This window comes from Oncorhynchus mykiss, chromosome 15, assembly GCF_057628025.1.
Source record: "Oncorhynchus mykiss isolate SJ-2025 chromosome 15, ASM5762802v1, whole genome shotgun sequence".
In the NCBI taxonomy this organism is placed as follows: Eukaryota; Metazoa; Chordata; class Actinopteri; order Salmoniformes; family Salmonidae; genus Oncorhynchus; species Oncorhynchus mykiss.
Window position 1 is genome coordinate 81,923,996 of NC_143036.1, and position 18,371 is coordinate 81,942,366.

Here is an 18,371-nt window from a genome sequence, read left to right on the forward strand (position 1 = left end):
GGCATGTCTAACTATCTTAGCTGGCATGTCTAACTATCTTAGCTAGCATGTCTAACTATCTTAGCTGGCATGTCTAACTATCTTAGCTGGCATGTCTAACTATCTTAGCTAGCATGTCTAACTATCTTAGCTAGCATGTCTAACTATCTTAGCTGGCATGTCTAACTATCTTAGCTGGCATGTCTAACTATCTTAGCTAGCATGTCTAACTATCTTAGCTGGCATGTCTAACTATCTTAGCTAGCATGTCTAACTATCTTAGCTAGCATGTCTAACTATCTTAGCTGGCATGTCTAACTATCTTAGCTGGCATGTCTAACTATCTTAGCTAGCATGTCTAACTATCTTAGCTAGCATGTCTAACTATCTTAGCTAGCATGTCTAACTATCTTAGCTAGCATGTCTAACTATCTTAGCTAGCATGTCTAACTATCTTAGCTAGCATGTCTAACTATCTTAGCTAGCATGTCTAACTATCTTAGCTAGCATGTCTAACTATCTTAGCTAGCATGTCTGCTGGCCAGGTTGGTCGACCTCGGAAAGCGGTAGCTAAATGTACTGAATAAGAGTCATGTCCTCTTGTCTTTTACCCAGACTTTGTCGCCCCCCCCCCCCCCCCGACCGCCCACCTACCATCCACATGTACTTAGTGACCCCTGGTGTAGTTGATTGGTCTGCTTTGTTTCGGGTTCAGTTCCTTGCAGAGCTTGTTGGCTAACCCTAAACCCAACGACCCAGGCTACCGAACCAGACCAGTTCTACAAGGCAGTACCACCAGGAATCATTTGTGAAGGAAGTGGTGTCCTGTTAAGGTCAATAACCAGAGGAGAGGTGTCCTGTTAAGGTCAATAACCAGAGGAGAGGTGTCCTGTTAAGGTCAATAAGGAGAGGAGAGGTGTCCTGTTAAGGTCAATAAGGAGAGGAGAGGTGTCCTGTTAAGGTGGTCAATAAGGAGAGGAGAGGTGTCCTGTTAAGGTGGTCAATAAGGAGAGGAGAGGTGTCCTGTTAAGGTGGTCAATAAGGAGAGGAGAGGAGAGGTGTCCTGTTAAGGTCAATAAGGAGAGGAGAGGTGTCCTGTTAAGGTCAATAAGGAGAGGAGAGGTGTTCTGTTAAGGTCAATAAGGAGAGGAGAGGTGTTCTGTTAAGGTCAATAAGGAGAGGAGAGGTGTCCTGTTAAGGTCAATAAGGAGAGGAGAGGTCCTGTTAAGGTCAATAAGGAGAGGAGAGGTGTCCTGTTGAGGTCAATAAGGAGAGGAGAGGTGTCCTGTTGAGGTCAATAAGGAGAGAAGAGGTGTCCTGTTAAGGTCAATAAGGAGAGGAGAGGCGTCCTGTTAAGGTCAATAAGGAGAGGAGAGGAGAGGTGTCCTGTTAAGGTCAATAAGGAGAGGAGAGGAAAGGTGTCCTGTTAAGGTCAATAAGGAGAGGAGAGGTGTCCTGTTGAGGTCAATAAGGAGAGGAGAGGCGTCCTGTTAAGGTCAATAAGGAGAGGAGAGGTGTCCTGTTAAGGTCAATAAGGAGAGGAGAGGCGTCCTGTTAAGGTCAATAAGGAGAGGTGTCCTGTTGAGGTCAATAAGGAGAGGAGAGGTGTCCTGTTAAGGTCAATAAGGAGAGGCGTCCTGTTAAGGTCAATAAGGAGAGGAGAGGTGTCCTGTTGAAGTCAATAAGGAGAGGAGAGGTGGTCCTGTGTTTTCACACAGTTAGGCTGTGACTGCTGAAGGCCCAACCTGTGTGTGTGTGTGTGCCCGTGTGTGTGTGTGTGCCCCCGCCTACCCGCCCGCCCGTGGCACAGACCAGAAGCACTCTAATTATGTGGCTGGCTACACAGCATTGCGGTAGGCAGATCTAAGCCAATCAGGAGTGTTTTCATGTTTTAATTTGTGCACCCCTGGTCAGCACTCAACAGGGGGTGATGATGCAATCAAACACAGCTGTGTGTGTGTGTGGGTGGGTGGGTGTGTGTGTGAGAGTGTGTGTGTGTGTGTGCGTGATTGAGGCCTTAGACTCAAACAAGCCCTTCATCAAAAGAGTCACTCTGACTGGATGAAAGCAGTGTTGTTGTCTGGTTACACATAGAGAACATACTGCACCATGTGTTGTTGCCTGGTTACACATAGAGAACATACTGCACCACATAGAGAACATACTGCACCACGTAGAGAACATACTGCACCACGTAGAGAACATACTGCACCACGTAGAGAACATACTGCACCATGTAGAGAACATACTGCACCACATAGAGAACATACTGCACCACGTAGAGAACATACTGCACCACGTAGAGAACATACTGCACCACGTAGAGAACATACTGCACCACGTAGAGAACATACTGCACCACGTAGAGAACATACTGCACCACGTAGAGAACATACTGCACCACGTAGAGAACATACTGCACCATGTAGAGAACATACTGCACCACGTAGAGAACATACTGCACCACATAGAGAACATACTGCACCACGTAGAGAACATACTGCACCACGTAGAGAACATACTGCACCACGTAGAGAACATACTGCACCACGTAGAGAACATACTGCACCACGTAGAGAACATACTGCACCACGTAGAGAACATACTGCACCATGTGTTGTTGCCTGGTTACATGGAGAAAATACTGCACCATGTGTTGTTGTCTGGTTACACATAGAGAACATACTGCACCAAGTAGAGAACATACTGCACCATGTAGAGAACATACTGCACCACGTAGAGAACGTACTGCACCACGTAGAGAACGTACTGCACCACGTAGAGAACGTACTGCATCACGTAGAGAACATACTGCACCACGTAGAGAACATACTGCACCACGTAGAGAACATACTGCACCATGTAGAGAACGTACTGCACCACGTAGAGAACATACTGCACCATGTAGAGAACATATTGCACCACGTAGAGAACATACTGCACCACGTAGAGAACATACTGCACCACGTAGAGAACATACTGCACCATGTAGAGAATATACTGCACCATGTAGAGAACATACTGCACCACGTAGAGAACATACTGCACCACGTAGAGAACATACTGCACCACGTAGAGAACATACTGCACCACGTAGAGAACATACTGCACCACGTAGAGAACATACTGCACCATGTAGAGAACATACTGCACCATGTAGAGAACATACTGTACCATGTAGAGAACATACTGCACCATGTAGAGAACATACTGTACCATGTGTTGTTGTCTGGTTACATGTAGAGAACATACTGCACCACGTAGAGAACATACTGCACCACGTAGAGAACATACTGCACCACGTAGAGAACATACTGCACCACGTAGAGAACATACTGCACCACGTAGAGAACATACTGCACCACGTAGAGAACATACTGCACCACGTAGAGAACATACTGCACCACGTAGAGAACATACTGCACCACATAGAGAACATACTGCACCACATAGAGAACATACTGCACCACATAGAGAACATACTGCACCACGTAGAGAACATACTGCACCACGTAGAGAACATACTGCACCACATAGAGAACATACTGCACCATGTAGAGAACATACTGTACCATGTGTTGTTGTCTGGTTACATGTAGAGAACATACTGCACCACGTAGAGAACATACTGCACCACGTAGAGAACATACTGCACCACGTAGAGAACATACTGCACCACGTAGAGAACATACTGCACCACGTAGAGAACATACTGCACCACGTAGAGAACATACTGCACCACGTAGAGAACATACTGCACCACGTAGAGAACATACTGCACCACGTAGAGAACATACTGCACCACGTAGAGAACATACTGCACCACGTAGAGAACATACTGCACCACGTAGAGAACATACTGCACCACGTAGAGAACATACTGCACCACGTAGAGAACGTACTGCACCACGTAGAGAACGTACTGCACCACGTAGAGAACATACTGCACCACGTAGAGAACATACTGCACCACATAGAGAACATACTGCACCACGTAGAGAACATACTGCACCACGTAGAGAACATACTGCACCACGTAGAGAACATACTGCACCACATAGAGAACATACTGCACCACGTAGAGAACATACTGCACCACATAGAGAACATACTGCACCACATAGAGAACATACTGCACCACGTAGAGAACATACTGCACCACGTAGAGAACATACTGCACCACATAGAGAACATACTGCACCACGTAGAGAACATACTGCACCACATAGAGAACATACTGCACCACGTAGAGAACATACTGCACCACATAGAGAACATACTGCACCACGTAGAGAACATACTGCACCACGTAGAGAACATACTGCACCACGTAGAGAACATACTGCACCACGTAGAGAACATACTGCACCACGTAGAGAACATACTGCACCACGTAGAGAACATACTGCACCACGTAGAGAACATACTGCACCACATAGAGAACATACTGCACCACGTAGAGAACATACTGCACCACGTAGAGAACATACTGCACCACGTAGAGAACATACTGCACCACGTAGAGAACATACTGCACCACGTAGAGAACGTACTGCACCACGTAGAGAACGTACTGCACCACGTAGAGAACGTACTGCACCACATAGAGAACATACTGCACCACGTAGAGAACGTACTGCACCACGTAGAGAACGTACTGCACCACATAGAGAACATACTGCACCACGTAGAGAACATACTGCACCACGTAGAGAACGTACTGCACCACGTAGAGAACATACTGCACCACGTAGAGAACATACAGCACCACGTAGAGAACGTACTGCACCACATAGAGAACATACTGCACCACGTAGAGAATATACTGCACCACGTAGAGAACATACAGCACCACGTAGAGAACGTACTGCACCACATAGAGAACATACTGCACCACGTAGAGAATATACTGCACCACGTAGAGAACGTACTGCACCACATAGAGAACATACTGCACCACGTAGAGAACATACTGCACCACGTAGAGAACATACTGCACCACGTAGAGAACATACTGCACCACGTAGAGAACATACTGCACCACGTAGAGAACATACTGCACCACGTAGAGAACATACTGCACCACGTAGAGAACGTACTGCACCACGTTGAGCTTGATGGGTAGCCGGACCCAGACAGGATGAATAGGTAGCCGGACCCAGACAGGATGAATAGGTAGCCGGACCCAGACAGGATGAACAGGTAGACGGACCCAGACAGGATGAATAGGTAGACGGACCCAGACAGGATGAATAGGTAGACGGACCCAGACAGGATGAATAGGTAGACGGACCCAGACAGGATGAACAGGTAGACGGACCCAGACAGGATGAATAGGTAGCCGGACCCAGACAGGATGAATAGGTAGCCGGACCCAGACAGGATGAATAGGTAGCCGGACCCAGACAGGATGAATAGGTAGCCGGACCCAGACAGGATGAAAGAGAAAAGGACCCAGACAGGATGAACAGGTAGATGGACCCAGACAGGATGAACAGGTAGATGGACCCCAGACAGGATGAGCAGGTAGACGGACCCAGACAGGATGAATAGGTAGCCGGACCCAGACAGGATGTTAAGTTTGGGGGCAAATCCCGTGCATCACATCATTGAGTACCACTCCATATTGTCAAGCGTTGTAATTGTTAAGGAATGGGGAGTTTTTCATGGTAAACAAAACCATCTGTATAGAGCTAAGCACTGTCAATCATCTGTATAGAGCTAAGCACTGTCAATCATCTGTATAGAGCTAAGCACTGTCAATCATCTGTATAGAGCTAAGCACTGTCAATCATCTGTATAGAGCTAAGCACTGTCAATCATCTGTATAGAGCTAAGCACTGTCAATCATCTGTATAGAGCTAAGCACTGTCAATCATCTGTATAGAGCTAAGCACTGTCAATCATCTCTATAGAGCTAAGCACTGTCAATCATCTGTATAGAGCTAAGCACTGTCAATCATCTGTATAGAGCTAAGCACTGTCAATCATCTGTATAGAGCTAAGCACTGTCAATCATCTCTATAGAGCTAAGCACTGTCAATCATCTGTATAGAGCTAAGCACTGTCAATCATCTGTATAGAGCTAAGCACTGTCAATCATCTGTATAGAGCTAAGCACTGTCAAACACCTGTATAGAGCTAAGCACTGTCAATCATCTGTATAGAGCTACGCACTGTCAATCATCTGTATAGAGCTAAGCACTGTCAATCATCTGTATAGAGCTAAGCACTGTCAATCATCTGTATAGAGCTAAGCACTGTCAATCATCTCTATAGAGCTAAGCACTGTCAATCATCTGTATAGAGCTACGCACTGTCAATCATCTGTATAGAGCTAAGCACTGTCAATCATTTGTATAGAGCTAAGCACTGTCAATCATCTGTATAGAGCTAAGCACTGTCAATCATCTCTATAGAGCTAAGCACTGTCAATCATCTCTATAGAGCTAAGCACTGTCAATCATCTGTATAGAGCTAAGCACTGTCAACATCATCTGTATAGAGCTAAGCACTGTCAATCACCTGTATAGAGCTAAGCACTGTCAATCATCTGTATAGAGCTAAGCACTGTCAATCACCTGTATAGAGCTAAGCACTGTCAATCATCTGTATAGAGCTAAGCACTGTCAAAATCTTGAAGGAAAACCTGGTTCAGTCTGCTTTCCACCAGACACTGGGAGATGAAGTCAGACACTGGGAGATGAAGTCACCTTTCAGCAGGACAATAACCTAAAACACAAGGCCAAATCTACTCTGGAGTAGAAGACAGTGAATCTTCCTGAGTGGCCGAGTTACAGTTTTGACTTGGATCTACTTCAAAATCTATGGTAAAAACTGAAAAATGGTTGTCTGGCAATGATCCACAACCGATTTGACAGAGCTTGAAGAAGAATAATCAATAAATAATTATAGGCAATCCAGGTGTGACTGAATTCAGCTGTGATTTACCCAGAAATACACAGCTGTAATCTTTGCCAAAGGTACTTCTACAAAGTATTGACTGAGGAGTGTGAATACTTGTGTAAATTAGATTTCTGTATTTAATTTGCAACACACACACAAAAAAAATGACTTTGTCTTCGTGGGGTATTGTGTGTAGATGGGTGGCACTACTATCTATATTGAATTCAGGCTTTAACACAACACAATGTGGAATAGGTCAAGGGGCATGAGTACTTCCTGAAGGCACTGTTAGCTACTTCCGGGTGTTTCAGTAATCCATTCTGGCAGCTAACCCTCATCTGTCTACCCATGATGCTTTTTAGGGTCGGTGAAGCTGATCTCTGAGGTATCCCAGCGTATCCAGGACAACGCCCGCAGCCATGACAACCACCTGCAGCTGCGGCGGGTGCAGAGACTGCTGAAGGGGAGAAAGACCAAGGTGGAAGCTCCAGGTTGGTTCTGATTCTGATTACATTCCTTTCTCTCTTACTCTTGTTTTCTCTACCCCTCTCACTCTTTACCCCCTCTCACTCTCTACCCCTCTCACTCTCTACCCCTCTCACTCTTTACCCCCTCTCACTCTCTACCCCTCTCACTCTCTACCCCTCTCACTCTCTACCCCTCTCACTCTCTACCCCTCTCACTCTTTACCCCTCTCACTCTCTACCCCTCTCACTCTCTACCCCTCTCACTCTTTACCCCTCACACTCTTTACCCCTCTCACTCTCTACCCCTCTCACTCTCTACCCCTCTCACTCTCTATCCCTCTCACTCTTTACCCCTCTCACTCTTTACCCCTCTCACTCTTTACCCCTCTCACTCTTTACCCCTCTCACTCTCTACCCCTCTCACTCTCTACCCCTCTCACTCTCTACCCCTCTCACTCTCTACCCCTCTCACTCTCTACCCCTCTCACTCTCTACCCCTCTCACTCTCTACCCCTCTCACTCTCTACCCCTCTCACTCTCTACCCCTCTCACTCTTTACCCCTCTCACTCTCTACCCCTCTCACTCTTTACCCCTCTCACTCTTTACCCCTCTCACTCTTTACCCCTCTCACTCTCTACCCCTCTCACTCTCTACCCCTCTCACTCTTTACCCCTCTCACTCTCTACCCCTCTCACTCTCTACCCCTCTCACTCTCTACCCCTCTCACTCTTTACCCCTCTCACTCTCTACCCCTCTCACTCTCTACCCCTCTCACTCTCTACCCCTCTCACTCTCTACCCCTCTCACTCTCTACCCCTCTCACTCTCTACCCCTCTCACTCTCTACCCCTCTCACTCTCTACCCCTCTCACTCTCTACCCCTCTCACTCTTTACCCCTCTCACTCTTTACCCCTCTCACTCTTTACCCCTCTCACTCTCTACCCCTCTCACTCTCTACCCCTCTCACTCTTTACCCCTCTCACTCTCTACCCCTCTCACTCTCTACCCCTCTCACTCTTTACCCCTCTCACTCTTTACCCCTCTCACTCTTTACCCCTCTCACTCTTTACCCCTCTCACTCTTTACCCCTCTCACTCTTTACCCCTCTCACTCTCTACCCCTCTCACTCTCTACCCCCTCACTCTTTACCCCCTCACTCTCTACCCCTCTCACTCTCTACCCCTCTCACTCTCTACCCCTCTCACTCTCTACCCCTCTCACTCTTTACCCCTCTCACTCTCTACCCCTCTCACTCTTTACCCCTCTCACTCTCTACCCCCCTCACTCTTTACCCCCTCACTCTCTACCCCTCTCACTCTTTACCCCTCTCACTCTCTACCCCTCTCACTCTTTACCCCTCTCACTCTTTACCCCTCTCACTCTTTACCCCTCTCACTCTTTACCCCTCTCACTCTCTACCCCTCTCACTCTCTACCCCTCTCACTCTCTACCCCTCTCACTCTCTACCCCTCTCACTCTCTACCCCTCTCACTCTTTACCCCTCTCACTCTCTACCCCTCTCACTCTTTACCCCTCTCACTCTCTACCCCTCTCACTCTTTACCCCTCTCACTCTCTACCCCTCTCACTCTCTACCCCTCTCACTCTCTACCCCTCTCACTCTCTACCCCTCTCACTCTCTACCCCTCTCACTCTCTACCCCTCTCACTCTTTACCCCTCTCACTCTCTACCCCTCACTCTCTACCCCTCTCACTCTCTACCCCTCTCACTCTTTACCCCTCTCACTCTCTACCCCTCTCACTCTCTACCCCTCTCACTCTTTACCCCCCTCACTCTCTACCCCTCTCACTCTCTACCCCTCTCACTCTCTACCCCTCTCACTCTCTACCCCTCTCACTCTCTACCCCTCTCACTCTCTACCCCTCTCACTCTCTACCCCTCTCACTCTCTACCCCTCTCACTCTCTACCCCTCTCACTCTCTACCCCTCTCACTCTCTACCCCTCTCACTCTCTACCCCTCTCACTCTTTACCCCTCTCACTCTTTACCCCTCTCACTCTTTACCCCTCTCACTCTCTACCCCTCTCACTCTCTACCCCTCTCACTCTCTACCCCTCTCACTCTCTACCCCTCTCACTCTCTACCCCTCTCACTCTTTACCCCTCTCACTCTTTACCCCTCTCACTCTCTACCCCTCTCACTCTCTACCCCTCTCACTCTCTACCCCTCTCACTCTCTACCCCTCTCACTCTTTACCCCTCTCACTCTCTACCCCTCTCACTCTCTACCCCTCTCACTCTCTACCCCTCTCACTCTCTACCCCTCTCACTCTCTACCCCTCTCACTCTTTACCCCTCTCACTCTCTACCCCTCTCACTCTCTACCCCTCTCACTCTCTACCCCTCTCACTCTCTCTTTCAATTCAATTCAATTCAAAGTGCTTTTTTTTTGGTGTTGTGACTTTACTTTCATTAATCTGATGACTGTAATTTATTTAATCAACTAAATATGTTTAATTGTTACCCTTTTTTAAATTAATCATATAACAATTACATCATTGGGATTTGGGGCACCACGGAAGAGTTACCATCTCGAGAATTAAACTCGAGAAGATATATCTATTTCCTCGATAAACAGTCGTCTGATTTAATTGTTACCTCATATCATCATTCTGACCAGTCGTAACCTTGGATCTGCAGAAACCCCAGCCTTATGAATCAGTACTACACACATTGGTTTAATTATTTACTAGCTAACTAACTAATAACACAGAATAAACATACACCCTTTAGATGGGACAGAGGTCCCTAGTGGATTGACAAAATATGTCGGCTTGTACACATCGACATGGAGAGAGACTTATCATTGATACATTTCAGAACTATTTTCTCATGAATCATATAGTTTTCACACGAACCACCGCCCGTTTTTGGAATAAGAAATCATGACTGTATTTACGTGCGAACGCCTTTGTTCGGCGTTGATCTGTCGGAACCAGCCTTCAGCAGGAAGCTTGTGTGGTTCTGATCGTCCGTCTTCTACTGTTGTTCAGTATTTTAAAGGGAAACATCTAAATGTCTTGGAATGGCCTAGTCAAAGCCCAGACTTCAATCCAATTGAGAATCTGTGGTATGACTTAAAGATTGCTGTACACCAGCGGAACCCATCCAACTTGAAGAGCTGGAGTAGTTTTTACCTTGAGGTATGATCAAAAATCTCAGTGGGTAGATGTGCCAAGTTTATAGAGACATACCCCCCCAAGAAGACTTACAGCTGTCATTACTGCATAAGGTGGCTCTACAAAGTATTGACTTTGGGGGGTGAATAGTTAAGCTCAAGTTTTCATTTTTTTTGGTCATATTTCTTGTTTGATTTACAATAAAAAAATATTTTAATTACAGAAATAGGAAAAATGGCAGGAGGTTAGGAAGTGCAGCTCAGTTTCCACCTCATTTTGTGGGCAGTGAGCACATAGCCTGTCTTCTCTTGAGAGCCATGTCTGCCTTCCCGTGTTTGTGAACAGAGCCCCCGGACCAGCTTGCTTGCTTAGGGGACTCTTCTCCAGGTTCATCTCTCTGTAGGTGATGGCTTTGTTATGGGAGGTTTGGGGAATCGCTTCCTTTTAGGTGGTTGTAGAAGTTAGTCTATTTTCTAGATTTTGATTATTAGTGGGTATCGGCCTAATTCTGCTCTGCATACATTATTTGGTGTTTTACGTTGTACACAGAGGATGTTTTAGCAGAATTCTGCATGCAGAGTCTCAATTTGGTGTTTGTCCCATTTTGTGAAGTCTTGGTTGGTGAGCGGACCCCAGACCTCACAACCATAAAGGGCAATGGGCTCTATGACTGATTCAAGTATTTTTAGCCAGATCATAATTGGTATGTTGAAATTGATGTTCCTTTTGATGGCGTAGAAGGCCCTTCTTGCCTTGTCTCTCAGATGGTTCACAGCTTTGTGGAAGTTACCTGTGGCGCTGATGTTTAGACCAAGGTATGTATTGTTCTTTGTGCGCTCTAGGACAATGCTGTCTAGATGGAATTTGTATTTGTGGTCCTGGCAACTGGACCTTTTTTGGATCACCATTATTTTGGTCTTACTGAGATTTACTGTCAGGGCCCCCAGGTCTGTCGGGGCCCAGGTCTGACAGAATCTGTGCAGAATATCTAGGTGCTGTTGTAGGCCCTCCTTGGTTGGGGACGGAATCAGATCATCAGCAAACAGTAGACATTTGACTTCTAGTAGGGTGAAGCCGGGTGCTGCAGACTGTTACAGTGCCCTCACCAGTTCGTTGATATGTATGTTGAAGAGAGTGATGCTCAAACTGCATCCCTGTCTCACCCCACGGCTCTGTGGGAAGAAGTTCATTCCTATTTTAACCGCACGTGTACCTGTCTCTTTCTCTACTATTCTCTCTCTACTTCTCTCTACCTTCCTCCTCTCTCTCTACTTCTCTACCTTTCTCCTCTCTCTACTTCTCTACCTTCCTCCTCTCTCTCTTTCCACTTCTCTACCTTCCTCCTCTCTCTCTACTTCTCTACCTTCCTCCTCTCTCTTTCTCTCCACTTCTCTACCTTCCTCCTCTCTCTCCACTTCTCTACCTTTCTCCTCTCTCTTTCTCTCCACTTCTCTACCTTCCTCCTCTCTCTCTTTCTCTCCACTTCTCTACCTTCCTCCTCTCTCTCTTTCTCTCCACTTCTCTACCTTTCTCCTCTCTTTCACTTCTTTACTTCTCTCTTCTCTCTCTCTACTTCTCTCTTCTCTCTCTCTACTTCTCTCTTCTCTCTCTCTACTTCTCTACCTTCCTCCTCTCTACTTATTTACCTCTCGCCTCTCTCTCCACTTCTCTATCTTTCTCCTCTCTCTCTCTACTTCTTTACCTCTCTCTCCTCTCTCTCTCTACTTCTTTACCTCTCTCCTCTCTCTCTCTCTACTTCTTTACCTCTCTCCTGTCCTGTCCTCTCCTCCTGTCCTCCCCTCCTGTCCTCTCCTCCTGTCCTCCCGTCTCTCCTTCACCTCTTCTCGTCTCTTCCGTACTCTCTTCCGTACTCTCTTCCTCCTCTCCCCTCCTATCCTCTCCTCCTCCTCTCCTCCCGAGGGAGTGGTCCACATGTAGAAGGAACAACAGAGAGACGTCGTCCTCGTGCCTCCCTCACCCTGCCTGTCTCCCCACGGACCAATTACAGACTCATCTAGTGGACCGGCACATGAAAAGGAAGCTGTGTGTATATGAACACACACATATACACACACACACACAAACGTGTATGTGTCTATGGACACTGCTGTGTCTTTTATGTGTGTGTGTGTGTGTGTGTGTGTGTACTTAGCACAAAAGGTGTTCGGGAGGCTGCCATAAGCATGGCTGTGAATAGCTAGTGAGCAGCAGGTCTCTCTGTTCGTGTGGAGGAGGTTTTTCATCTCATCCGTGGTTCTCAGGCCCCTTTCAACTCTCTACTGAGCCTCTTTCCTCTCTTTCAGCCAATCAGGTCTGAATCCTTCCTAACTAACATCAAGACAAGCACCAGTCTGTCTCAGCCCCTCCCTCACAGTCCCGCCACCCCAGCCCTCAAAGCCTCTCCCTCAACCTCCAGCACTTCTACTGTGGCTAAAAGAAAGGCTAGCTGCTTCTCCAGTGATGTGTCCCAAATGACACCCTTTCTCCTACATAGTGTTTAACCAGAGGTGAGGATGTAGCCAGGCAGAGAGAGAGAGAGAGATGGAGCCCCTAGATTATATTTAGTAGTCCATCAGATGAGGAGGTAGCCAGGCAGAGAGAGAGATGGAGTCCCTAGATAATATCGAGTAGCCCATCAGATGAGGAGGTAGCAAAGCAGAGAGAGGGATGGAGCCCCTGGAACACATGGAGTAGCCCAGCAAAAGATAAAGAGGCTGATTGTGAGATAAGAATTAAGAAGAGAGGAATCAATGAGACATCGATACCACAGACAGTCTGGCTGGATGGAGTTATCCTGGGAGGTTGGGGGGGGTGGGGGGGTGGGGGGGGCTGGAGAGATGTCTGGAGGCAGGCAGGGAGGATGGATAGAGGCAGGCAGGGAGGCTGGAGGGAGGGAGGAGGGATGGGAGAGGCAGGCAGGGAGGCTGGAGGGAGGCAGGGAGGCTGGAGGGAGGGAGGAGGGATGGGAGAGGCAGGCAGGGAGGCTGGAGGGAGGGAGGGAGGCTGGAGGGAGGGAGGCTGGAGGGAGGCTGGATGGAGGGAGGCTGGAGAGAAGGATGGATAGAGGGAGGCTGGAGGGAGGGAGCCTGGAGAGAGGGAGGCTGGATCCCGTACCTGACCTGAAACAACCCAGGAATGATCCCATACCTAACCTGAAACAACTCAGGAACGATCCCGTACCTAACCTGAAACAACTCAGGAACGATCCCCTACCTGACCTGAAACAACTCAGGAACGATCCCGTACCTAACCTGAAACAACTCAGGAACAATCCTGTACCTACCTCGAAACAACTCAGGAACGGTCCCGTACCTAACCTGAAACAACTCAGGAACGATGCTAACCTGAAACAACTCAGGAACGATCCCGTACCTGACCTGAAACAACTCAGGAACAATCCCGTACCTACCCCGAAACAACTCAGGAACGGTCCCGTACCTAACCTGAAACAACTCAGGAATGGTCCCGTACCTAACCTGAAACAACTCAGGAACTATCCCGTACCTAACCTGAAACAACTCAGGAACGGTCCCGTACCTACCCCGAAACAACTCAGGAACGATCCCGATCCTAACCTGAAACAACTCAGGAACGATCCTAACCTGAAACAACCCAGGAACGATCCCGTACCTAACCTGAAACAACTCAGGAACGATCCCGTACCTAACCTGAAACAACTCAGGAACGATCCTAACCTGAAACAACCCAGGAACGATCCCGAACCCAACCTGAAACAACTCAGGAACAATCCCGTACCTAACCTGGAACAACTCGGGAACGATTCTACCCTGAAACAACTCAGGAACGATCCTAACCTGAAACAACTCAGGAATGATCCTAACCTGAAACAACTCAGGAATGGTCCTAACCTGAAACAACTCAGGAACGGTCCTAACCTGAAACAACTCAGGAACAATCCTAACCTGAAACAACACAGGAACGATCCTAACCTGAAACAACCCCGGAACGATCCCGTACCTAACCTGAAACATCTCAGGAACGATCCCGTACCTGACCTGAAACAACTCAGAAACGATCCCGTACCTACCCCGAAACAACTCAGGAACGATCCCGTACCTGACCTGAAACAACTCAGGAACGATCCCGTACCTAACCTGAAACAACTCAGGAACGATCCCGTACCTAACCTGAAACAACTCAGGAACGACCCCGTACCTAACCTGAAACAACTCAGGAACGATCCCGATCCTAACCTGAAACAACTCAGGAACGATCCCGATCCTAACCTGAAGCAACTCAGGAACGATCCTAACCTGAAACAACTTAGGAACGATCCCGTACCTGACCTGAAACAACCCAGGAATGATCCCGTACCTAACCTGAAACAACTCAGGAACGATCCCGTACCTAACCTGAAACAACCCAGGAACGATCCCGTACCTAACCTGAAACAACTCAGGAACAATCCCGTACCTACCACGAAACAACTCAGGAACGATCCCGTACCTGACCCGAAACAACTCAGGAACGATCCCGTACCTGACCCGAAACAACTCAGGAACGATCCCGTACCTAACCTGAAACAACTCAGGAACGATCCTAACCTGAAACAACCCAGGAACGAACCTAACCTGAAACAACTCAGGAATGATCCCGTACCTAACCTGAAGCAACTCAGGAACGGTCCTAACCTGAAACAACTCAGGAACGATCCCGTACCTAACCTGAAACAACTCAGGAACGATCCCGTACCTAACCTGAAGCAACTCAGGAACGGTCCCGTACCTAACCTGAAACAACTCAGGAACGATCCTAACCTGAAACAACCCAGGAACGAACCTAACCTGAAACAACTCAGGAACGATCTCGTACCTAACCTGAAACAACTCAGGAACGGTCCTAACCTGAAACAACTCAGGAACGATCCCGTACCTAACCTGAAACAACTCAGGAACGATCCTAACCTGAAACAACTCAGGAACGGTCCTAACCTGAAACAACTCAGGAACGATCTCGTACCTAACCTGAAACAACTCAGGAACGATCCTAACCTGAAACAACTCAGGAACGGTCCTAACCTGAAACAACTCAGGAACGATCCCGTTCATCCAATCATACATGACAGTGCTGTGGGACAAAGTCCACTTCAAATGAATCTCCCCCCCGTACCGTCAGCCCAGTGTCCCGTCCCTTCCTCTCACCATGGTCACGGCAGGGGGTACCCTGGTCCTTTGAGGTTCAACCTTCTTCACCTGGGCCTTCCTACACACACACACACACACACACACACACACACACAGGGCTATCCTCCACACACACACACACAGGGCTATCCTCCACACACACACACACAGGGCTATCCTCCCTACACACACACACACACACAAACAGGGCTATCCTCCCTACACACACACACACATTACAAACAGGGCTATCCTCCCTACACACACACACACACACACAAACAGGGCTATCCTCCCTACACACACACACACACACACACACACACACACACACACACACACACACACACACACACACACACACACACAGGGCTATCCTCCCTACACACACACAGGGCTATCCTCCCTACACACACACAGGGCTATCCTCCCTACACACACACAGGGCTATCCTCCCTACACACACACAGGGCAATCCCCCCCCCCCACACACACACACACACACACAGGGCTCCTCTCCCCCCTGGTGCCAGCCAACTGACCGACAGGTCTTTGTAGTAGAGAATAGGTAACTCTTTGACAGCGGCGATTGAAAGGAGAGGACATGGAGAGGGGAGCTCACAGTTCCTGCTCTTTGAACCCACGGATGGCTGGGGGCTCAGAGGGCTGTTGATGGTTCTGTACTTTACAGACAAGGGCCCGGCTGGCTGGCTGGAGGCTCAGAGGGCTGTTGATGGGTCTGTACTCTGTACTGCACAGACACGGGGCCCGGCTGGCTGGAGGCTCAGAGGGCTGTTGATGGTTCTGTACTCTGTTCTGTACAGACAAGGGGCCCGGCTGGCTAGAGGCTCAGAGGGCTGTTGATGGTTCTGTACAGACAAGGGGCCCGGCTGGCTAGAGGCTCAGAGGGCTGTTGATGGTTCTGTACAGACAAGGGGCCCGGCTGGCTAGAGGCTCAGAGGGCTGTTGATGGTTCTGTACAGACAAGGGGCCCGGATGGCTAGAGGCTCAGAGGGCTGTTGATGGTTCTGTACTCTGTTCTGTACAGACAAGGGGCCCGGCTGGAGGCTCAGAGGGCTGTTGATGGTTCTGTACAGACAAGGGGCCCGGATGGCTAGAGGCTCAGAGGGCTGTTGATGGTTCTGTACTCTGTTCTGTACAGACAAGGGGCCCGGCTGGCTAGAGGCTCAGAGGGCTGTTGATGGGTCTGTACAGACAAGGGGCCCGGCTGGCTAGAGGCTCAGAGGGGTGTTGATGGTTCTGTACAGACAAGGGGCCCGGCTGGAGGCTCAGAGGGCTGTTGATGGTTCTGTACAGACAAGGGGCCCGGCTGGAGGCTCAGAGGGCTGTTGATGGTTCTGTACTCTGTACTGCACAGACAAGGGGCCCGGATGGCTGGAGGCTCAGAGGGCTGTTGATGGTTATGTACAGACAAGGGGCCCGGCTGGCGGCTCAGAGGCTGTTGATGGTTCTGTACTCTGTACTGCACAGACAAGGGGCCCGGATGGCTGGAGGCTCAGAGGGCTGTTGATGGTTCTGTACAGACAAGGGGCCCGGCTGGAGGCTCAGAGGGCTGTTGATGGTTCTGTACTCTGTACTGCACAGACAAGGGGCCCGGCTGGAGGCTCAGAGGGCTGTTGATGGTTCTGTACAGACCAGGGGCCCGGATGGCTGGAGGTGTGTGTGTGTGTGTAGGGAGGATAGCCCTGTTTGTAATGTGTGTGTGTGTGTGTTGGGGTCAATTCCATTTGAAATTCCAGTAAATTCTGGAAGTACACTGAAATTCACATTTAAATCTCTTCAATAAGAACAAATTAATGGACTGGAATTTGAAAATGGTTTACACTCTGAATGGACTAGGATTTACATTGAGTTGACCCCTGACCCTGGTGTGCCCCAGCTACTTCAATCTAACACAGCATATCAACCTCTAACCCTGGTGTGCCCCAGCCACTTCAATCTAACAACACAGCATATCAACCTCTAACCCTGGTGTGCCCCAGCCACTTCAATCTAACAACACAGCATATCAACCCCTGCCTGCCCGCCTGTTGACATGTTTTCTCCCCATGTTAAACCAGTCCCACCTCCTCACCTGACAGAATAACATGTTGTCTCCCCATGTTCAACCAGTCCCACCTCCTCACCTGACAGAATAACATGTTGTCTCCCCATGTTAAACCAGTCCCACCTCCTCACCTGACAGAATAACATGTTGTCTCCCCATGTTCAACCAGTCCCACCTCCTCACCTGACAGAATGACATGTTGTCTCCCCATGTTCAACCAGTCCCACCTCCTCACCTGACAGAATAACATGTTGTCTCCCCATGTTCAACCAGTCCCACCTCCTCACCTGACAGAATAACATGTTGTCTCCCCATGTTCAACCAGTCCCACCTCCTCACCTGACAGAATGACATGTTGTCTCCCCATGTTCAACCAGTCCCACCTCCTCACCTGACAGAATATCATGTTGTCTCCCCATGTTCAACCAGTCCCACCTCCTCACCTGACAGAATGGCATGTTGTCTCCCCATGTTCAACCAGTCCCACCTCCTCACCTGACAGAATAACATGTTGTCTCCCCATGTTCAACCAGTCCCACCTCCTCACCTGACAGAATGACATGTTGTCTCCCCATGTTCAACCAGTCCCACCTCCTCACCTGACAGAATAACATGTTGTCTCCCCATGTTAAACCAGTCCCACCTCCTCACCTGACAGAATAACATG

General features: G+C 48.6%; 1 protein-coding gene across 1 annotated transcript in view; it reads left to right on the forward strand.

Annotated features, from left to right (window-relative positions):
• Positions 1-18,371, forward strand: part of arhgef39 (Rho guanine nucleotide exchange factor 39) — a 125,693-nt gene that overhangs the window by 63,630 nt on the left and 43,692 nt on the right. Inside the window, exon 7 of the mRNA XM_090201380.1 lies at positions 7,248-7,376. Within this exon, the coding sequence (XP_090057506.1) occupies positions 7,248-7,376 (129 nt within the window). The remainder of the gene's footprint in view (positions 1-7,247; positions 7,377-18,371) is intronic.